At 46.1% G+C, this 24327-nt stretch overlaps 1 protein-coding gene across 2 annotated transcripts in view; it reads left to right on the forward strand.

Annotated features, from left to right (window-relative positions):
* The window catches only part of SESTD1 (SEC14 and spectrin domain containing 1), a 422952-nt gene that overhangs the window by 317518 nt on the left and 81107 nt on the right, over positions 1–24327 (forward strand). For both annotated transcript variants that reach the window (XM_085645200.1, XM_085645201.1), the window contains exons 15-16: positions 17075–17197; positions 23239–23430. In XM_085645200.1, the coding sequence (XP_085501326.1) occupies positions 17075–17197; positions 23239–23430 (315 nt within the window). The remainder of the gene's footprint in view (positions 1–17074; positions 17198–23238; positions 23431–24327) is intronic.

Consider the following 24327-nt stretch of genomic DNA (forward strand, 5'->3'; position numbering starts at 1 on the left):
GTGCATGTGAGAAGAACAGTATCTGGTCCCTAAAGGGCTGGGGTACTAACAGCTGATGATCCCCTCCTTTCTTCCCTTCCCGGTATAACAGCTCGTCCTTTATTACAAACCGGGGATAGGTCTCTCTCTGGTGTGTCTGGTTGAGGTGAGCACTTTCCCAGGCATTAAACAGGGTGCGGTCGTTACACTGTGCGAAGCGGAAGCTTCGATCTATTATCCAAGGTTCAGCAGTGACGAGACCCGAGGTGGGCGCATCTAGTCCCTTGGTCTCCTGCTCCATGGTATGTTTGAACATTGTTAGAAAGTCTGGGTTGTCCACCCCTAAAATTACATCCTCGGGTAGGGAGTCAACCACCCCCACCCTCACCGTACAGGCGGGTCCATTTAAGGGAGTCAGGGGTTCTAGGGCCAAGGGATAGGGCCTGACCTCCCTGTGTATGCACCTTATGCGTACGATTCGTTGGGGTAGATACTGGTGGGGCAACACTAGCTTTTTTCGGACCACCGACTGTCGGCATCCCGAGTCTAGGAGAGCGTTCAGTGTGATGCCATTCATCCCCACACGTACGTAAAACGATGCACCCATCTCAGCTGAGTATAGGACGCTCCTGGGTAGGTACCCCACGTCCATGGGTTCTTCTGTCCGTTTTCGGGGGCAAAGTCTGGCGATGTGGCCCCACTCGCCGCACTCGAAACACTGAGGACCCTTAGGTAGGGGCACTTCAGAGCGACTGGTCTTGGGTCGGGGTACTGCAGAAGGAAGGGCCATCTTTCTCTCGCTTCTACCTCCCATCGGGTGTTTATTGGTTTTCTCCACTTCCAGGGGATATGAGCGGGGTTGTGCCCTTGCGAAATACTTGGCCATGTCTACTGCTTGTTCGGGAGTTAAGTGGGGGTGTTGTTTCAACCATTTTTGTGTCCCGAATGGTAAGGCTCCCAAGAATTGCTCCATATAAATCTTGGTCATAATCTCCTCTTTTGTGCTAGACTCTGGCTTGAGCCATTTGTCAGCGGCCATTTTTAGATGGAAATATAAAGTCTTTGGGTTTTCCCCCTGCAAACCCCTTTCTTTTCTGAACTTGCTTCGGTATGCCTCGGCATCAAGCCCCAGATGTTCCAGGATGACCTCTTTAATGGTTTGATAACCGGTTATACCGCTGGGGTTGGCCACCTGATAAGCGGCCTGGGCTTCCCCTGACAGGAGAGGTGCCAGAAAGAAGGGCCATTTTTCTTCGAACCATCCGCAAGCGCGAGCTGCTCACTCGAAGTTGGTCAGAAAGGCGTCCGGGTCTTCTCTATTGACATACTTTTGTAGGGACACTCCGGCCGAGCTGGAAAAGGGTAGCCGCCGTTCTACTGGTACCGGTACGCCAGGTTCCAGTGTTGCCTTTGGTAAGGACTCAAGGTGGGCTTTCATAGAGTTTTGGAAGAGCTCCCTATCCGCCTGGGCGGAAGTCATCTGTCTCTCAACGGCCCAACTGAGTTTCTCTTGGCCCTGGATTAAGTGTTGCACGAGGGCCTCCATCTTTGGATCACAGACGGAGTGAGATGGAAATCCCACTTCTGACACCGTGACGGGTTGTCAAGGAGGGACACTACACGAGGTCTAGGTATCTGTGGTTTTATTGTTACAAGTTTTCTTTTTGTCCGGCCGGTTAGCCTTTCCCTCGCAAAGGTGGCGGGATCCGCGGTGTTCAGACCTCCGTAGGCTTCTTGGGTAGTCTGGTTCCCTCGGTCGTCCTTTTCTCCTGTCACAAGGTCGGCTCCCGGTATTCCCCAGAATAAGAGAAAGACAAGGGACGATATTAGTCTCGCTATAATGGCGCTTCGCGCCTACCACCAGGGCCCGGGAGTGAGGATCACCTTCAGTGTGTACAACAAAAACGTCTACTCGAGTGTCAGTAAAGGTGAGGGGTTCATAAACTAAAGGGTAATGGGATGGCTTTGAACCAAGGGTCGTTCGGTTAACGCGGGAACTCCCGCCTTCCTATCCAACCCGCTACCCGGTCCCGTACCTGTCCAAGCCACGCTCCTCCCCTGGGAACGTGGCTGGGCGCTTCGCCGTGTCCGTAGCCGCTGGTCCTCTCTGCTCTCGTTCCTCCTTTCTCCTCCTGCTCTCGCTCTCTTGCCTCGTCCGTGTCTTCGTCTCCTCCGCCGCTCCGTTCATCTCCGTCTTTCCTCCTGGGATCGCCGTCCCTCCACTTCCTGGTTCCTCCCCTTTTTGGTGTTCCGGGCTGCATGACGTCTTCTAGGGGCGGGGCTTGTGTTCCCAGATCTTCCCAGTTAAAGGGCACTGCATCGGCTATTTGTAGACAGTCTTCTGTATCCGATGCCTACTCGTCCTGTTGAGAGGGGAGAACGTTAGGAACACGCGATACCGGTGTCCACCAGTCCGTACCTCCTTGTGCCCCCTGATCTGACCGTAGTGTCCCGTCACACTAAGTAAAGCCAGATCGATGAAAAAGGGTCAGCAATAATACTTGTAAGCATTATTGTGTTTAATTGGAATATGGTAATACTGGTTTCAGCATAATTTATACATTCTATACTTTCCTGGCTCCCACCAGATTGATTTAATTTACAGTGTGACTCCTTCAACATTAAATAGTTAGACCAGTGGATAACCCATTTAATTAGTTAGGGTAGGATATGAGACTGGGATATTCTGTCTCCTGAAATATTTCTATCCCCCTCTAACTGTGCAACTATTCAGTTTTCACCTCATACTTTTCTGACCTCTTATCCTTTATAAGCTAGGTTTACTTGGGAAGGGAGGATACACAGCCATTCTGATGGAAACGTCTTACTGCATATTCCTCACACTCCTAGACACTAGATTGGATCCAGAAGAATTAAACAGCATTTCTCTCACGTGCCCGTAGGTTGCGTTGTGCAGCTCTGTGTTGCATTCCTTCCAGCTCTATAGTTATGAAATGATTGAGCCACATATAAGTGCCTACCCTGCAGGTTGACTACTGTTCCTTTCTTTCGGCGGCCTTCACATGCAGCTCCGGAGCTCACTTCCAACTTTTTGTCTGGTCAAGTGTAGGAAGGTGGAATCTGACTGTATGGTTGCCCCCATTTTTTTCCTGGTGTTTGAATGGTTTTTGACTAGTCTGGCTGGTATCCTGCAATTCAGGACCCCAGCCTATCTGCTTACTCCCTTAAATGATTGGTGTGCATATTAGATGCACTAGTGATTGGATACTGTGGTACCTTATGAGCCCCTAGTATATGGTACCTTAGGTACCTAGGGCATTGGTACTTCACAGGCCTACCAGGGGCTGCAGCATGTATTATGCCACCCCTGGGAAGCAGACTCAATCTGACACCACAGGCCTGCTACTGCAGCCTGTGTGAGGTAGTGTTAGCACTCCTCACAGAGGTATAGCTTCCTATATCTCACTATACACACACATATAAACCTATCAGCCACCCCTATGACAGGCCCTATCAATCCTGAGGGCAGGGTGCTTGGTTTACTATGTGAGGGGGTGCCTCTGCCTGAGCAGGACCCCTCTGCAGCTGGCAGGGTCTATTCCCTGTGGCTGTTTGTGGATGCGGTTAAACCATATACTCTTAAGTGCATTATAACCTTGTGGTAAATGCTAACTTTGGAATGACTGCATCAAAACATGTCGTCTTTGGTGTCAAACAACTTGGAATCATACCCCCACACCAGTAACTGGTGTGGGAGTATGATCCCACCCTTCTAGAGGGGATGACATGTACCCACTGTACTAAACGACAGAAATCCTATAGAGCCCTGGCATCACAAAATGGATGCCACCAGCACAGACACTGGGCTGCCCTCCTGCTGCTGACTGAAACTCGCAGTGGAGGAGGCCCAACAAAAGGCATCCTGTCACAGGGAGGGGTCACCACCTTCCAGACAGGATTTAGTGTATTGGAGCTGGGTGGGGGCACTCCTAGAGTGCTTTGAAGTCATGCACTGGGAGAGCAGTAGGCTCCTCTGTGCATACCGGTTCAGGGGCTACTTGCCCCTGCTCTGGCGCGAAATTGGACAAAGGGAAGTGGGTGTAACCACCCCCGACCCTGACCCTCCTAGAGGAGTGGTCATAGAGTTAGTCCCTCCCCTATCTTCACTATAAGATAGCAAGCATTGCCTTTACAAATCAGATAACCCTGGACGACGCTCTACAAAGAAGAATCCTGGCCCTTCGAAGTTCCACTACCTTTGGAAGACAGAAGAATCTCCCTTAGAGTCAAGGAGTGACTCCCCTGCTTGGCAGGCACCAAAAACCTTAATCAACGGTTGCAAACTTTCCCGCTCCCGCCAGAGTTCAAAGTCCCTGCTGCCCCGAAAGTGGATTTCCTGACTTCTTGACGGCCATTGTGAGTCCCCAGCGAGGCTGTGGCGAGTGGACCCCACGAGTGACGAGGAACAGCAATACCCAGGGACCGTGCACTATTGTCGAGTGCAAACCCTAAACAATGTTCTACGAACTTGTGCATTGGACCATTTGTGGCCCAAGCCTCCAGCAGGTCTTGCACCAAAAACCAGTGGCCTACCCCGTCCCAAGTGACCGTGGGCTCCTGTGAAGCATTTCCTGAAGAGGCGTCTTCGCGATCACTTGCCCGTTGACTAGTGGGTCCCCCGAAGACTTTCCTATCGACTCAAAGGGCTCCCCTGGTTGCTCCAGGCCTGCCCTCACGTACCCTTGCTGGGTGAGTCCCTCAGACCTTGCTGGTGTGCACCATCGACTTTCTTCAGTCTACACGAGACTTGCAGTTGCCAAGGCTTGCTTGCTCCAATCCGGCTGCCGACACCGCCATCAGCTGCAGACGTCGTGGGACACTCCAAATCCAGCCGCTGGCCATCATCGATCTCTCCTGGACCTCGTGAGCGAAGAGTCAAAACACCATCGACGACCTGAAATCACCCGACCTCCGTGGTCATCCATCTTCCTGACCACCGGTCACTGGCAAGTGACTTTGAACACTGTCCCTTCAATTTTCAGGTCTTCTCCATCTTGAATCCAGGCTTGGATTCCACCGGACACTTCTTCAGACGACGCAAGCAGCAAGTCTTCTTTGGTCTCCATAGAAAACAGCGACGCGACCCGACACCAAAAGGCACCTATGCACTCGGCTTCCCTGGGTGAGGTAACTTGTGCACTCCGGTGCCCAAGTGTGTGTTGGCCCTCGAAGTACTTACCTTGTAAGTGGCTTGCTTGTAGTCTTCCTCGAAGTACCCTAGAACTTTAAAAATCTAACCGCGACTTGCACCATTATAACCAATAGGGAACCCGCGGCTGTGTTCACACACTGCACGCGTCTCCCGTGGGCCTGTTACTTACCTGCTAACACTGCAGTAGTGAAGCCCCGGCGATTCCCCAGGCCCTAGGCCTTGTTATTTTGCAAGTCGACATCCTTATACCACTTTCTTAGTATATGGTCTGGTACGCCCCTAGGGCTCCAGCCATATTTGTGCTTAATTTATTGTGAAACGTTGACATTTGAATGTGTACCTGGTTTCTAATCTCATAAAGAGATTAGTAGAGTGTGTCTAGTAATAAATACATATATATATTTGATATATATACCTGTGTGGTGTCCTTTCATTTGGTAATTCAAGAGATTATAAGGTAAAACAAGCTGCTTTACATTCCTCTGAGACTTAGCCTGAAGGCTGCTCTCCACAGCTACCACTAGGATAGCTTTCTTTAAAAGGTTGTCTTAAACCTATCTACCATAAGAGTCGAATTGGACTGGTGCAAGGTGGCCAGTATAACTAGAGACCAGCATATGCCAGGCCAACTTCTCACATCAAGTGACGAGTTTTTTCTGACTTCTTTTTTCCAGTATGAAAGGGAAATTTACCCCCCACCCCCTCCCTAAAACTGCAGGGTTTGGGACTCGGGCAATCAGCTGTCTGTGACAGGTCCCCATGAGGTGTGCCTCCGGTGTTTGAGATTAGTGAACAGCTCTAAGTCCTGCTCGAAGTCAAGGGATTGGACCTGTTCCTGCTCTTGAGGCCATTCCTGCAAGAGATGTTTGTTGTGGTCCAAGTCTTCCACCAAGTTGAAGCGTAATCACAAGAAGACCATGTAGGATTCGTCCAACTCCCTCCACTCTCAGCCTGAGAAGTCCCAATGATGTCAGGATGCTTCACTCTCTCATTCCCGGTCCTCAGCCAATGAGTCAGTTCCGCAACTTATCCTGAGTCACCCCAAGTTTCTGGGTCTGTAAGGGATGTAGCAACAGATTGAGGCCATTTTGCAAATTTTCATCACCCTTCTTGCTCTCTCTGGTGCGCCATCAGGACCCAGGGATCCATGGAAGCTTCCAGTTTGGTTACCGCCAGTGGGTTCACCCTCAGCACTGTCTCTGCTTATGGAACTCTCCTCGGGTACTGCTTCAACTACGGAGCAGCATTTCATCTTGGCACCAAAATCCATACCTCAGAGCCCACCCTGGTGCTCTCACAGCTTATCGGTTCGGACGCTAATGAGTCATCCAGCCTTTGGCGATGACAACGAAGATTAGGTGGATTATTTTCCCCAACACCATGATGATGACAATTTATTCATTGGGTTTCAGGAGGCCAGTGATTTGGACACTTCCCAAGACACTGGTTTGTGTTCTCCTCCTGGACCACCAAAGCAAGAGCATGCCTCCTTTCCATGGTAATGAGATGTGAGAGAGAGGTATTTGATTTACAACATCCAACTATGGAGATTAAAACAAGCATTCTAACAGACGTTTTGCAAACAGGGCACACTTTATCTGAACCATTGATTACATTTAATGAAGCCATAATTTGAAACCTTTATGGGCACCTGGTTTAAGCCCTGTTTCTGCCCACCAGCGAACAGGCTGGTTGCCAGACACCGCAGGCTGGCTACAGGTGACCCTGATTTTATGAAGCGGCACCGTACGCCTGGGTGTTTCAAACTTCCATCATAAGGAGCCATGCAGAGTCCTGGCCTCGGAATAGGGACTGGCTGTTACTTCCGCTATTTCCTCATGCCAAAGAAGGACAGAGGCCTTCGTCCTATTTTAGATCTCTGCCTAATTAACACTTTCTTGCCGAAGGACAAATAGATGGTTCTCACTCTGGCCCAGGTTCCGTCTGGCCTGCATCCTGGCAAGTGGATGTTGGTTTTAGACCTGCAGGATGCCTATTTTCATGTATCCCTCCTCAGTCCCAAAGAGGCTGCTTGTCATTCAAGATGGACCAGGAGTATTTTTAATGAATTGTGCTCCCCATCATTCTCACTAGTGCCCCTCAGGTGTTCACAAAAGTGATGGTGGTGGTTGCAGCACACCTTCAGAGGTCCCAGTTTTCCTTATGATGACTGGCTATTGAAGGTGGGCTCGCGACAGGCAGTTGTAGACCATCTCCAGACAATGACAAACCTCGGGACATTGATATCAAAAAAGAACTAGAAGGTGACAGACATAAATGGTAGCACCTCACTTTTATAATACTGCCGCCTTATCAGGCTGTTTATGCACTAAGACTCCAGCACCCTTCACCTAATGGTGCCTCTGTAAACAGATCTAACACATTTTTTCTGCTGCCGGTTACAAGGTGGACGGATTGCCCTTCGTAACACGATTTTTAGCATAAATCTGAAAGTCCAATCTACAAAGGGTTCTTCATCATTGAATGAATCAATGGTTTTTTATATATCTAAACCACCACCGACCTACGTCTCAAGTTAAATTGAATCGTTTATACATCTGTTATGAGATGACATCCATCTTTCACTCTCGAATCACCAGTATAAATTTTGAACTTGACTTGCTATCAATTCAAGCCCTGAAGAAGTTCCGTTAAACTGTCTTTACAGGAACGAAACGCGTTGGCTGTCGTTGTGTATTTATCATCTATAAAAAAAAGAAAAAGAGAAATATTTTGGACTCTCTATTCTATGTTTAGTAAACCTCGGGACATTGTTGGTGTTCACCTTCAACATGCCAGTCATATCTGGCTACTTCACAGGGCTCCCTTTCAGTGGAGCCTTCAAGGATACAGTGCGGTTTTTGCCCTTCCTTCCACAACAAGTCCAGGTAATTTTGGCTATGATTCTGATGTTTTATCCTCATTCCTGGGTCTTGGTAAGAGCCGCACCAAGGCTTCTGGGCCTCTTAGCATCTTGCATCCTACCAGGTGGCATAAGCGGCTTTATAGTGGAACCTGAGTCTCAGTAGTCTCTGAAACAAGGGAACATGTTGCATTCCATCCAGGTTTTGGAGGAGAATGTAAAAGGTCTGCAGTGGTAGCTCAATCACATTTAGACCAGTGGCAGACCCCTCTCCCTGCTCCACCCAGAGCTCACAGTGGTAACTTATGTGTAACTGCTAGAAGGAAGAGTTATGCCGGGAGAGGTGGAGATCAGAAAACTCTGCTTTCTGGAAGAGACCCACCTCCACCTGTTGAAGTTGGGAGCCATTCGCCTGCCGCTGAAAGCCTTCCTGCCGTCTGTGGAAAAATCAGGCTGGTTCAGGTTCTCACAGACAGCATAGACACTATGTGGTATTGCAACAAGTGGGGTCCTGTGCTAGGAGTCTCTTTGCCTCTGAAACTAACTGGAACACCAGGCTATCTCCCTGGTTCTGAACCACAAGACTATCTTCCTGGTTATGAACTAGCTGGCTGGTGCAGACGCAAGGGTGGCGAGCTCAGCCGGTGCTGGACAAATCACGAGGTTACACGGAGCTTCTTTCAGTAATGGTGAGAATGTTGGCTAGTTCTTTTTGCCACTGCCTAGAAATATGCAACATCAAAACATTTGGAAGCTGGAGCTCCCAAGTAGATGATAATTTGGGGACGCATCCCAGATAGAGTGGACATGGGACTCCTGTATGCCTTTTCACCGCTGCCTCTCCTTTCAAAAGTTGTGACTCTAGTTTGGGCCAAGAGAATGTGGTACCTGGAACTTCTGGGCATGAGCAGCTGCCGTTTGATCAAGCTACTGCTTTGGGAGGATCTCCTTTCGTAGTATAATGGTAGGTTATGCTGCCCTGGATGCAGGAATCTGCAACTCTATGTGTGGAGATTAAGCGGTTACAGTTGACTGCTTTCAAGCTTCCTCCCGAACGTGTGGATGTTATTTTTGCTCCTATGCATCCATCTACAGAGTTTATCTATGCTGGACACTGGTACAAGTTTGTGCCCAAGTGCGGCACCCGCAATATTGACCAGTTACAGGCCAAACTGTTGGGTACTTTATCCCTGGCAAAACAAGAGTTCGAGGCATGTGGGCTGCTGAATTCATATCTGTGCATAGATCGCCGCCTAGTGTTGGGTCCGGATGTTTGCACGTTGTTGTCCTGGAAGAGTCTTCGAAGTATCCTGAGATAGGTGACTCCTCCCCTGGACCACAGTGCGCATGGGCATCCTCTCCATCCTCAGATAGTTTTTTTCCGCCATTGGGTTCGGATGTGCTTATCTTGACTCAAGTTAGGGAAAACTTTTTTCAGGCCAAAAGGCCTTTAGTTCGCGTCGGTACTGTTCCCGATCGGTATCGACAGTTACTTGTTAGTTTACTGACTTCAAAAACAACTTTTTCGCATCGACCCACATCGACGATGGAATCGAGGACACCATTCAAGCGGTGTCCTGTTTGCAATGCGAAATATCCCCATGTCGACGTCCACCCGGTGTGCAACAAATGCCTTTCACCGGATCACGACGAATCCACATGTATGGCCTGTGCCCGATTCCGATCCAAAAAGACTCTCCGGAATCGACGAGCAGCGAGACTTGAAGCGCAGCAAGCGGCACCGGCCCCGACCAACATCTTCAGCGCCGAGGACGAAGATGTGGAAGGCGTGGAGAACCTACCCTCCAGCCCCGCTTCCGAACACGATTCCGGATCGGAAGACATCGAAGAACAACTCTTTCACAGGGATGAAGCCGACACCGAGGTAGGAGACTACAATGAGGCCTTAGGGGCCGAAGAAAGTAGCTCCGGTGACGAGCAAGGCCTACCCGTACAGACGGAGGATATCCCAGTGCGTCAGTCTATGGCTCCGGTCGAGGGATCGCCTTCGGGCCTTACCCAAGACCTATCCCGCAGTTCTTCGGCCCCGCCCTCGGGCCCGGCCTCGGACATTCAGCGACAGCCATTAGTACCCAAAATGACTGGTTTCCCTTCCTCGAAACCGAAACCGAAAGTCGTATCGGTTCCACAGAAACCAAAACTGAAAGTGACACTGGTCGGATCGAAGCCCACTACACCTTCGACGCCAGCCAAACCCGTCGGCACCGACCGCACCAAACGGGACTTCGGTGCCGAACTCGCAGCAGCCGACGTCGGCGCCGACACACGGAAAAAGGCCATCGGTACCGACAAACCGTCTCGGCCCCCGGCACCGAAACAATCTGCACCGGCCACAACGGTCAAAATGGCCGCTGCGTCGCACACCACTTCGAAAGCAGCACCGAAGGCCCAATCATCGACGCCTTCGACAGCTACTACCTCTCCTCCACTCGATGACCTCGTGGCCCCAAAGAAGTCCACGCCTGCCTCTACAGAACCGCTCGGCGCCAAAGAACCGTCGGCGTTCCAGGTGCGACAAGTTGCAGCGTCCTTGCAACGCATCAAAGAAAAGGCAGCCCTCCAGGACACGTCAGGCTCCGAGCCGAAAAAAAGCTCAAAAAGCTTCTCCAGCACCACCCCACATCACTTTTGGCCTGCCGCCATCCACGGCGCCCAAACTGTTTGAAATAAGAACACGTGTCACCCAAACTAGGATCACACCTGCCGAACGCTCTCCTACAGAGACGTCACCGTCCCACATCATCGATGCCGACACCGGCAGAATTATGCTCCACAAGCGGAGAATATCTTCCGAACAAGCTTTGGACTCCTATCGGATCCCACTAAAGAAAAAGCTGCCAGCGGATTCGGAACCAGTTCTTTACGAACGTCTCCATACCTCTTACTCAAATCCACAGTCCTTCTCTCCGACACCCTCCGAAACCGACGTTTTGGAGGACTACATGGGTGACGACGTCCCCTACCCCACAGAGATGGACCCTGAAGGCCAACAGGACCCTGACCAGGCTTGGGATGACCCTGTAGACCCGGGTGCACCTATGGATACACAGGACACGCAGCTATATGGCGCGAAAACGTCCCCCACAGACGACACTGCCGCATTCAACGCCCTTATTGAACGTGCTGCGGCCAATCATGGTGTGCAACTCCACTCTGACACAATCGAGGACGATTTTCTAATGGATACTTTCGCATCCTCAGAAAGGAATATCAAAACTCTACCCATGTTGAAAGGTGTCCTCAAACCAGCAAAGGACGTTTTCAAAGAACCCACCAGGGCAAGGGTAATAAACCCCAGGATCGAAAAGAAATATAGGTTGGCGCCTGGGGACCCTACGTACATTAAAGGCCAGTTGCCTCTGGACTCCATCGTAGTCGCTAATGCTCGCAAACGGGCGCACTCGCAGACAACTGGGGATACTCCTCCCCCGGACAAAGAGTCCAAGGTGCTAGAGACCTCCGGCAAACGGGTTGCAGCCCAGGCAGCTAACATATGGCGTATTGCCAATACCCAGGCGCTCCTAGCTCGCTACGATCGCGCACACTATGACACATTAGAAACCCTACTCCAACATCTCCCTGACCAATACAAAGAGGGAGCAGAGATCCTCATCAGGGAGGGACAACTCCTCACAAACGCATCCATTAAGTGTGCACTGGATGCCGCAGATACAGCTGCCAGAGCAATAAACACCAGCGTCATGTTACGACGACACGCCTGGTTACGAATCTCCGGATTCAAACCTGAGGTTCAAAATAACATTCTCAATCAACCGGTCAACCCCGACTACTTATTCGGACCAGAGGTTGACACCACCCTAGAAAAAATAAAAAAGGACACAGACACTGCAAAGTCCATGGGGGCTCTCCAAACGCAGACCTTTCGGAGTGGCTCCTTTCGTCGCCCCGGAAATAGAGGAGCAGGTAGAGGACAGGGGTCACAGCAAACCTACAACAAGGGCAACACACAAAGTACCTACGATAAAAACACCCGGGGTGGATATCGTGGCTCCAGCACAAAAGGCAGAGGACGCGGATACGGCAATACCAGGTCCTCCCCCAAGAACAAACAGTGACGCCCTCTCCCTTCCTCCCGACCACATAACACCTGTCGGGGGAAGGCTACAAAAGTTCCTGTCCACGTGGAACTCCATCACCACGGACAGGTGGGTCAAAGATATTATCAAACACGGTTACTGCCTAGAATTAACCTCCACTCCACCCACAATACCGCCAAAACACCGTCCTATGTCCTCAGAGCACTTAGCGCTATTAAAGCAGGAAGTGCTAAGTATGCTGAAAAAAGGCGCAATAGAGGTCGTACCCGTCCACGAGCAAGGTACGGGGGTGTACTCTCTGTACTTCTTAATACCAAAAAAGGACGGGTCGCTCAGACCAATACTAGACCTGAGACCCCTCAACCGCTACATTCTCTCAGAGCATTTCCACATGCTCACCCTACAACAAGTCCTCCCGCTTCTCAAACAGGGAGACTTCCTGGCCACGCTAGACCTCAAAGATGCGTATTTCCACATACCCATTCACCCCTCGCACAGAAAATATCTCAGGTTCACTATTCAGGGGCAGCACTACCAATTCAAGGTTCTTCCCTTCGGCGTGACAACAGCACCCAGGGTTTTCACAAAGTGCCTAGCTACTGTGGCTGCACATCTACGGAGGCAACACATTCACGTCTACCCTTACCTGGACGACTGGCTTGTTCAGGCAAAGTCAGCCCAGCAATGTGCCAGCCACATGTCCCGCACCATTCACCTTCTTCACAGTCTAGGGTTTTCACTAAATTACCCGAAATCACATCTCCAACCCGCACACGTACAACAGTACCTAGGCGCGACCATAGACACTCTGGCAGCCACAGCTCAGCCAAATTTAGTGAGGATCAACAGCATGCAAATGCTGATTTCCAAGTTCAAACCCCAACACTCCCTTCCCGCGCGAGTGTTCATGCAGTTGATAGGCATGATGGCCTCCTGCATTTTCATAGTCCCACACGCGAGACTACATATGCGCCCGCTTCAGGAGTGCTTAGCACGTCAATGGAATCAGGCTCACGGGCAACTAAAAGACCTAGTGTTGGTGAGCGGTCGGGCATACAACTCTCTGCATTGGTGGAATCCACAAAACCTTTGCAAGGGCCGACCGTTCCAAGAGCCTGTTCCACAAATAATACTGACAGCGGACGCGTCTCTCCAGGGATGGGGAGCTCATGTACTCAATTACACAGTGCAGGGACTATGGACAATACAACAAAAGAAGATGCACATCAACCTTCTAGAACTGATGGCAATCTTCCTGGCAATGAAAGCATTCAAAGTACACTTGTGCAACAAAGTCGTGTTGATCCGGATGGACAACATGACTGCCATGTACTACATACAGAAGCAGGGAGGAACACACTCTCCACAGTTGTCTCATCTGGCTCAGAGCATGTGGAAGTGGGCCATTCAGAGGAACATGTTCCTCATGGCGGAACACCTTCCCGGCAAGGACAACCAGATGGCGGATCTGCTCAGCAGACACAGCCACCAGATGCACGAGTGGGAGTTACACCCATCAGTACTCCAACCGTACTTCCAGCAGTGGGGTCATCCAGAGATAGACCTATTCGCCACAAACGAAAACGCAAAATGCCAAAGCTTTGCCGCCAGGTTCCCACATCCGCAGTCGCAGGGCAATGCGATATGGATGAACTGGTCCGGCAGATTTGCGTACGCTTTTCCCCCAGCACCATTGATACCGCTGGTGGCACGCAAACTCAGACAACACTCACTAACACTCGTCCTGGTTGCTCCAACATAGGCACGCCAACCATGGTACACCACCTTTCTCGAACTTTCCGTGGTGCCGCATCAAAGGCTGTGGATCAAACCCGCGCATTTGACGCAGAACCATGGAGAGATTCAGCACCCAGATCCGCAACAGCTGAACCTGGCAATCTGGCTCCTGAAGTCCTAGAGTTTGGCTACCTAAACCTGCCACCTGACTGTATGGACATCATTAAGGAAGCTAGAAGACCCACTACCAGAGCTTGCTATGCAGCCAAATGGAAAAGGTTCGTCATTTATTGCAATAACAATGACATTAACCCGCTAGACGCATCCATCCAAAACATAATTTGTTACCTCTTACACCTATACCGATGCAATCTGGCATACACCTCAATACGTGTCCATTTGACCGCAATATCAGCCTATCTCCAGAACAGGCAGCACCTCTCTTTATTCAGAGTGCCTGCCATCAAAGCATTCTTGGAAGGACTCAAACGTGTAATTCCTCCAAGCCACCCACCAGCTCCAATGTGGAACCTCAACTTGGTCCTCACACGCCTGATGGGTCCACCCTTCGAACCTCTACACTCATGCGAGATTCAATTCCTCACCTGGAAAGTAGCTTTCCTAGTAGCGATCACTTCTTTGAGGAGAGTTAGTGAACTCCAGGCACTAACCGTTCAAGAGCCATTCATACAGGTTCACGCCAACAGGGTCGTACTACGTACCAACCCCAAATTCATGCCCAAGGTGATATCGCAGTTCCACATGAATCAAACTATTGAACTGCCTGTTTTCTTTCAAAACCCACAAACTGTCGCAGAAAGAGCACTCCATACACTGGATGTAAAGAGAGCCCTCATGTACTATATAGACAGGACTAAAGTCTTTAGGAAAACAAAACAACTTTTCGTTGCCTTTGCCCCACACCACAAAGGTAACGCCATCTCCAAAGCAGGTATAGCCAGATGGATCGTTAAATGTATTCAAATTTGCTATCAAAAAGCTAAACGCACATTAACGATTCCCCCACGAGCCCACTCAACACGTAAGTTAGGGGCCTCCATGGCTTTCCTGGGAAACATTCCTTTGCATGATATATGTAGAGCAGCCACCTGGTCCACTACACATACATTTACCAAACACTATTGTGTAGATGTGCAATGAAAACAGCAGGCAGCTGTAGGACAGGCTGTTCTCAAAACTCTTTTTCAGACCGCTGCAGCTGGCACTGGTAGCCGCCGCTAATAGAGGGTACTGCTATATATTCTATGCACAGATATGAATTCAGCAGCCCACATGCCTCGAACTGAATATGCTACTTACCAGTATGCATCTGTTCTTGGCATGTAGGGCTGCTGACATTCATATCGCCCACCCTCCTCCCCGGCGCCTGTGGCAGCTGCAGCTCTCAGAATTACTGTAAGCATGGTCATCACTTTCTGTATCTACTCCATCACTGCCACAATGGCGAAAAACAATCTGAGGATGGAGAGGATGCCCATGCGCACTGTGGTCCAGGGGAGGAGTCACCTATCTCAGGATACTTCGAAGACTCTTCCAGGACAACAACGTGCAAACATCCGGACCCAACACTAGGCGGCGATCTATGCACAGATATGAATGTCAGCAGCCCTACATGCCAAGAACAGATGCATACTGGTAAGTAGCATATTCAATTTGCATTGAGCACTGTTGAAGGGTACTTGCCAGCCCTTTAGTCTTTTTTATAATTTATTGGACCAGCTGTCCTTATCCAAATCACTTGTTGTGATGAGGTTTCTAAAAGGTATGACTAAGTTGTTTCCCCTCTACCCTTTGTGATACCACAGTGGGATCTTACTTTGGTTCTCACTTCTGTCAGTCATGTGCGCACCATTCAAACCCATGCACAGCTGTCCACTTCGTCTTTTGTCTCTGAAGACAGTTTCTGGTCACGGTGACTGGCTTGTCGCATAAGTGAACTCCAGCTCTCTCGATGCAGGTGCCTTATTACACCTTTTTTCCCCAGATAAAGTGGTGGTGTGGACCAGGACAGCCTTTTTGCCAAAGGTTGTGACTGCTTTTCATGCTGGGCAATTCATCACTCTCCCAGCATTCTTGGACTCCAGAAGAGCCTTGGGTTTTTACATTGATCTCTCATAAGACCATCAGGAGGACGATCAGCTTCTAGTGGTGTTCTCCATGGCAAAGAAAAAAAAGGCACTGCAGAAAAGGAATCTGTTATAGTGGATAGTTTTCTCGATTAAGATCCAAGAAGCAGCCTCCGCTGTCACCGGGGCCCTCTCCACCATAGTCAAGACTGCTACCATTGCTCTGGCATGCAGAATGTCTGTCCTAGATGTTTGTCAGGCTGCCACATGGGCATCTGTACAAGCGTTGACAAAGAGTATTGCCTTGACAGCCAGGTCCGACTGGAAGGGTTTTCTGTTCTGAGTCATTCATCAGACCCACAACTGAAGAAGTACTGTTTAGCTATCTGTTCTAAAGGTAAGTAGTCTGCAGTTAGAAGTATCCATCAGAATAGCAAGTTACTTACCTTTAGTAACACTCTCTGGATATTCTATCTAGCTGCAGATTCCTCACCGCACTCATCTATCAGTGCTGTGGAATGGACTCTTTTCCATCTAGAAGGGGCCTAATTCTGAGACAAGCAATTGGTTTTTGGGATCTTTGTCTAAAGGGGTGTGTGGTGGTGTCCAGAAAAAAAACTGACAACAGTGTGTTTGGCTGATGCCTGTATGTGGCTGCAGCCATCACTTCCAGGTCGAGCATAGTCGACACAGAGCCTCACAACACCACCTACTGGTGTTCAGGAGCTATGCTGAAAAATCGTCCAGCTCTAGTCTGGCGCTTGGGGATATTCCAATGGATGGTGAGGAGTTTGAAGGTAGAGTATCCACCAGATAGTGTGTTACCGAGGATTAGTAACTTGTTCTTCACTGCCATATTGATGTTCTTCCTCTCATCTCTCTAATTCCTTTGTGCAGTTTTAGTGCCAGAACACCTTTTTCCTGGGTGGCAGTGTGCTTTATAAATCCACGTACTGATATTGCAAACAACCCACTTTACTGTTGACGTAGTTGCAAAACATTGTCTTGTTAGGATTCGTAGTCTGCTACTATTATTTTAGATATATTGATATTTATCTGACAAAGGACTGACCATGGAGTTATGATCGTGATAACATTTTGAATTGGAAATTACTCTGAACTTTTACTTCACCCTGTTTTTGTTTTCTCTTTTTAGGCTGTGGAATGGTTAGGTGAACTGCTAGAGGCACTTCTAAAGACCTATATTCGACTGGGAGACGATGCTCAAGAAACCAAAGTTTTGTTGGAGAAGCATAGGAAATTTGTTGATGTAGCACAGGTAACAGCACCTGCCTTGAAAAATAATGGCATAGTTGTAAACAGGACTTTCACTAGCAGTGCACTCTAGCTGTTTCCAAAAGACTTCAAATTAATTACATTCTATATTTAAACCGAATAAACGGGACACACTTTTACTATATTCCACAAGTATAAGTCAATGGTTTAGTTAATTGCTAGCATTTTGTAGCAGGTGGATTGTGTCCGTTAGTTATTGCCAGATTGACCTCACTTTACCCATTCTTTCCTGACTTGAAATGTACAGTGACACTAATGGATTCCTTTATGTTATGTTCCCTTTTCTGGTGCTTGTGTCACAAATTTCAGTGCTTAAATTAAGTGTAATTTGAATCTAAGATGTGCAGGGTTATTATTTGTTTCAGTGTGTGCATTTTTTATTTGAGAACCTACTCCAATGGATAACTTGTATATTTTAATGCTGTGCTATCCTTTTCAGTTTTAGCAGTTTGTGTGTGCTTTCTAATGCCGGTCCCATAATATTTTTCATTCCAAATCTAGTTCTATTTTTGCCCTGCTAAAAAGTATGTTAGGGGATTGAATGTACCTGTTTTGTTTCATCGCTGTTTAGATGTCCTACTACAATATGCTTTTAAAATGAATCTAAAGTAGACTACACTGTACCAACAAGATGAAGGGGAAATACAGTTGACTTTTCTGTTGATACAACTGTAGAAGTAGGTACATGGTTGTGTCTTGACCCTTTTATTGATTAATTCATTTGACCAAGTACATTTTTTGAGGGTTGTCCCAGTGATCAAAGCCATTTAAAAGTTTAGCTTCTTTTGCTTACTGATTAGAATTCCCTGCTCTTTGTCCTCCTCTTTTGACTAGCTTCTGACATGAACTCATTAAAATCGTAGTCTCTAACTCTGTAGTTGAACTGATAAAAAGGGGTTCATTATACCGTTTACCCTTTGTAACTGATAACGCTAAATGTATAATTTGATTTACCCAATCCACCAACTAGAGAAATTGCTAATTAAAAAGCCAGTAATGGCAAAATCTAAACATATAGTGGAAATTAGTTTATCATGGACAGTTTGTCAAGAAGTCTTATTCAGTAATTCAAAAAAGGAGCTCAAGAGGGAAAGAATGCCAGAACACCCTCCACTCAATAATTATTTTAACAACAAGGAACTGGCACACATAGGCACCCTTCACTTTGGTCAGGATTGGGAAGAGGAAAGATAATTTTATCAAAAAACCTCCATCACCTATGTAATATCTTGGTGTAACCCACTCCAGCGTGCCTCATACTCTAAAAATCAAGAAAACAGATAGAATCAAAGAGTGAACAGTCAGTATTTCAAGAAAGTTTGCTTAATTTACTTTACACATACCACCAACTTTCAATGTATATGTGTAAAAAATGTGTAGAAAAAGAGAAAGTATCTCACGTGCGCACCACCAGAGGAGCTACTGGCAGGTTCTCACCAGCTTGCCCACGTTTGTTTCATCATTGATAACTTTCTCACAATAGAGTGATGTATTCAGTGAAGAAGAAAGTAAAGTTAAAAAAGAAAACTTGTGTCCCCCGTGAAAAACAAAGACCCAAGAGGTCTCAAAATAAAAAAATAAAAAGTAAAAAGGAATAGACTCGCAGATACTATCCTCCTTTATTCCAGATTGGGAGTCTATCCCACGTTTAAAAACACAGCATCTTGTATACCATTTTAATGACGGCCAACATGTTTCATTGCCAATTTATTCGTGGCAAATTCATCAGGGCTAACGAGGTCAGCAATCACCTCCCTGGACAAACAACATCAATAAGAGACTGACAGACACAAAGAAAACAAGGAAGTTTAGTTCAGAAAGGAAATGTCCACACACAGGCTCTCTTCAGTATAATTAGAATTCAATTCCTTAGAAAAGAACTCATCATTAATCCTATGATTTCATCATACAATATTTACCTAAAGGGAGCTATGGGCCCACATACCAGCTCCCACCAAGTCAGAGGGACGTGTATCATATACAATTTTCGTCCCTTACAAAAGCACTGTCGTTGCTAATGCTTGCGTCTGTGGAAAAAAACATAAAATATAATCAGCAGCCCGCCCCGTATTTAGCAGACTTCCTGATATATTCACATCACAAGGTGGACCTACAAACGGACCCCTCTTTAGTGTCCTAACTACTGCCCAAGTAATGCAGTGTCACAGGAGATCTCCACCTTCCCCAAAAACATAAATGCATCAGAATAAAAATGCTACAGATCGGTTCCGTCCAAGCGCTAATGTAACTTAATTGCCACTCATTCCTATAGTGCTCATATCGTGCATCCGTCTAAAGAAGTAACAGGGGAACCCTACTCACGACGGAACCAGGGTAATATTTATATATATATGAGAAAACAATGGTTCCTGTGGATAAATAGAACTAATATTTGAAATACTTGTGCATATTCGCAATAAAAGGACCATCTAATGTAAGAGGGCAAGAAAAACTTTCTACACAGTTTGCTCGGTTTAACATATTTTATGAAAAAATAAATAAATAAACAATAGGTACACTTCTTTCAGTCAAAAGTAGTACTGTTTGTGCATTGTGTCCCCAAGTGAAGAAATGAAACCAATAAGTGAATATACAAAGTGAATTATTATGTACATGGTTTCCATCAGTTGTGAAAAACGACCATTCTTATACAGTATTTTTTACAGCTTCAGTACACAATGATACGGGCTGGGTAATGGTCTGTTCTTTTTTTACTTGTCGACGGCGTTTCGACCCTTCTATTAATGGGGGTCTCCTCAGGACAGGTGCAATGACCCGGAGCCTACTTGGGAGGCCTCACTGCAGCTGACACACGCTGCTGCCTAAGAAATTGATTTATCCAGACAAGAACAACAATACCCTACAGTGCACCGTCACTGTAATCAGCACCACGCTGTCAAACAGAACGCTACGGCTGTAGCGAACTTAAAGAAGAGCTTACCGGCCATCTAACATCCTGAAGTGCCGTCCTGACCTCACTTTGAGAACCCGGCCGGGTCCTCACGTGAGTTTTTACCTTCACCTTTCACTTCACTGTCACAGAGGCAGCACTCTCTTCATCCAGATGTCCCTACATTGTTAGTCCTGAGGAGACCCCCATTGATAGAAGGGTCGAAACGCCGTCGACAAGTAAAAAAGAACAGACCATTACCCAGCCCGTATCATTGTGTACTGAAGCTGTAAAAAATACTGTATAAGAATGGTCGTTTTTCACAGCTGATGGAAACCGTGTACATAATAATTCACTTTGTATATTGACTTATTGGTTCCATTTCTTCACTTGGGGACACAATGCACAAACAGACTGAAAGAAGTGTACCTATTGTTTATTTATTTATTTATTTATTTATTCATAAAATGTTATACCGAGCAAACTGTGTAGAAAGTTTTTCTTGCCCTTGAGTGTCGAGTTGACATCAGCAAATTGTTGATATTAGAGATGCGGTGCCAGCAAACGAGTTGCGTATGCTTTTATGTGGGATGAATTGTCCCTGCAGACACTTTTGGTCAGTACATTAGGTTGTGTTGAAGACCAGTTGGGTGCTCGGATGCACGATATGAGCACTATAGGAATGAGTGGTGATTAAGTTACATTAGCGCTTGGCCAGAACCGATCTGTAGCGTTTTTATTCTGATGCATTTATGTCATTGGGGAAGGTGGAGATCTCCTGTGACACTGCATTACTTGGGCAGTAGTTAGGACACTAAAGAGGGGTCCGTTTGTAGGTCCACCTTGTGATGTGAGAATGAATATATCAGGAAGTCTGCTAAATACGGGGCGGGCTGCTGATTATATTTTATGGTTTTTTCCACAGACGCAAGCATTAGCAACCACAGTGCTTTTGTAAGGGACGAAAATTGTATATGATACATGTCCCTCCGACTTGGTGGGAGCTGATATGTGGGCCCATAGCTCCCATTAGGTAAATATTGTATGATGAAATCATAGGATTAATGATGAGTTCTTTTCTAAGGAATTGAATTCTAATTATACTGAAGAGAGCCTGTGTGTGGACATTTCCTTTCTGAACTAAACTTCCTTGTTTTCTTTGTGTCTGTCAGTCTCTTCTTGATGTTGTTTGTCCAGGGAGGTGATTGCTGACCTCGTTAGCCCTGATGAATTTGCTACAAATAAATTGGCAATGAAACATGTTGGCCGTCATTAAAATGGTATACAACATGCTGTGTTTTAACAACTTGGGATAGACTCCCAATCTGGAATAAAGGAGGATAGTACCTGCGAGTCTATTCCTTTTTACTTTTTATTTTTTGATTTTGAGACCTCTTGGGTCTTTGTTTTTCACGGGGGACACAAGTTTTCTTTTTTATCTTTACTTTCTTCTTCACTGGACACATTACTCTATTGTGAGAAAGTTATCAATGATGAAACAAACGTGGGCAAGCTGGTGAGAACCTGCCAGTAGCTCCTCTGGTGGTGCGCATGTGAGATACTTTCTCTTTTTCTACACATTTTTTACACATATACATTGAAAGTTGGTGGTATGTGTAAAGTACATTAATCAAACTTTCTTGAAGTACTGACTGTTCACTCTTTGATTCTATCTGTTTTCTTGATTTTTTAGAGTATGAGGCACGCTGGAGTGGGTTACACCAAGATATTACATAAGTGATGGAGGTTTTTTGATAAAATTATCTTTCCTCTTCCCAATCCTGACCAAAGTGTAGGGTGCCTATGTGTAACCCGCATCTAAGGATCCGCAAAAGCAGGGAGGCCGATTTTATTTGATACGGTCATTACAGCATTAAGAAGAAAGAAGGAAAATTGAAGTGTATAAAACTTTTCCAGATCAATTTATTGGCACGTCCTCAAAGATTGAAGACAAGGATAAGGCCATCAAACTACTAAGCATTGTGAGAATAAGGTTCCCCAATGATCAAAAGTGGTCTCTTTTCTCTCTACAAATAAATATAACTACGGTGGATTTGCGGAATAAATATATCACCTTAATTACTAATAAGGCTGAATAACCAACAGGCAGAAAATTCAATTTTGGAAGGTCATCCTCCACTGAATGCCTATTCAATCGAAAGATGAGATTTGATGAAAATTTTTAGTCCTGAAGAAGGTGAAAGATTAAGAATATCACCGAAACGCTGCGTCGACTTTGTTGTTTTTAATTATGTGGATTAGTTTCCTTTGCGACAACTATAGAGTGTAACCCATTCAGGGAGGCATAGATATATTGTACTAAGGGTTTTTTATGATATGTAATAAATGATTATATTTTTAAGCAACAAGTCCTTTATAAAGCTTTATTTAGTGCATATATAGGATACAGTGTTCTTTGAAGATAGACCTTTCTAGTTCGATATGAAATAACATTCCTCTGTTTGCGCTCGTGAATAACTTCTGACACTAGGATAAGTTTCTTTTGATTTAAAAATAGGGACTTTTGTGTGTTTTTCCTATTACTAATACCCCGTCCCTCTGTGTGGTGCACATTGGGGTAACTCCCTCTTAATTTTGTATTTTAGGGTGCCTATGTGTGCCAGTTCTTTTTTGTTAAAATAAGAAGTCTTATTCAGCCAAGCTAGACACGATTGCTGCTGGAATTTGGTTCCATGAGGTTTTGTACATTCTGGCTGTCCATGACTTCCATATTTTCTCAGTCTCCTCTGCAGTATAACCCCTTTCTTTGGGATGCCCAGAGTACTGGCTTTAGGACACAGTTTTGTCATTCCTGGAAATACCTACCACACATACTAGTGTTCAAGAGGCACATAAATTATGGGGAAATTCTTAAAATAGACACTTAAATTTCCCTGGTTCATTACCCACCATCCACAAGCAAAGAGTGATAATGGTGACTATCCACTCATTTCAATAGAGACATCTACATAAGAATATGCATTTGATTGTATTTGTGCCATTGTTAATGGTATGTAACAATTGCAATTTTCTATCTTACTTGTGTACCTAAACAACTAGATTGACTAAGTATCATCAACTTGCAAATAGGCAGAATCGTAACTTTACATTTGCTTCTTATTTAACTTTTTCAGAGCACTTATGATTACGGGAGGCAGTTATTACAGGCCACCGTTGTATTGTGCCAGTCACTGCGATGTACCTCTAGATCTTCAGGTGATACTCTTCCGAGACTAAACAGAGTGTGGAAACAGTTTACAATAACCTCTGACGAAAGAGTCCATAGGTTGGAAATGTCCATTGCATTTCATTCAACGGCAGAAAAGGTTTGTTTTATGTTTTCATTCATTAACCAGCTATATAACTGACTTGATTGTGGCTAAAAAGGTCAAAAATAGTATTGTTAGTTTAGCTAAATGCTACATCATTTTCATCACACATCAGCAAAGAAACATCTTTAAAAATTCATAATAAAGCGTATTGTTAAGAGCTAAATCTTCCTCAAGAGAAAAACATCTCTAAGTGTTCCTAATAAAGCTTGATGTTAAGTACTATGTCTTCATCACAAATAGATGGAGAAATATAATTATTCCTTATAAATTAATATGGTAAGCTTCTTAAAATCCACTTACCCTTCACATGTTTCTTGACTAAAACATGCCCTCAGCGGTGAAATACAGTATAGACAACACCAGTACAAGAACTTTTAAAAGCTACTCCAAAGCCTTGTAAGAACTATTGTAAACACTCCTAGAGAGAAGTAGTGCGAAAAGTAGTTTATAGGAAAGGTTTTGGTTCATACCTTGGGTGGGGGCAAAATTACCTAATGCATTTAAACTTATGATGAGCTAACACAATTTTGTTGTGGAAAAACTAATGTATGTATGGAGGTATTTTTTTTCACAATGCAATTAACTCCATAAAGCATTGATATGTAATTTAAAGCATTTGGAATCTTTCCTTACATTAAATTTTAGTGCTCAAATTTATAAGGACATTTCATGGAGCTTTTTGTGTTCTTTCTATGGATGTATTATGTTGGTTGTATTTGGCATATGATGCTGGTTGTGGGATGCTGTATGTTGGTTGTAGTGGGGATGTATGCTGCAAGCCATAGCGAAGCAGGATAGTCGACACCCATTCCTGCACCCCTTTTCTGGGTTGCATGTAAGGTGTAGAAGCAAGTGGAAGGTGGCACATTGTCTGTGGCCCGCTCAGTGCTG

This window comes from Triturus cristatus, chromosome 3_1, assembly GCF_964204655.1.
Source record: "Triturus cristatus chromosome 3_1, aTriCri1.1, whole genome shotgun sequence".
NCBI classification, from domain to species: domain Eukaryota; kingdom Metazoa; phylum Chordata; class Amphibia; order Caudata; family Salamandridae; genus Triturus; species Triturus cristatus.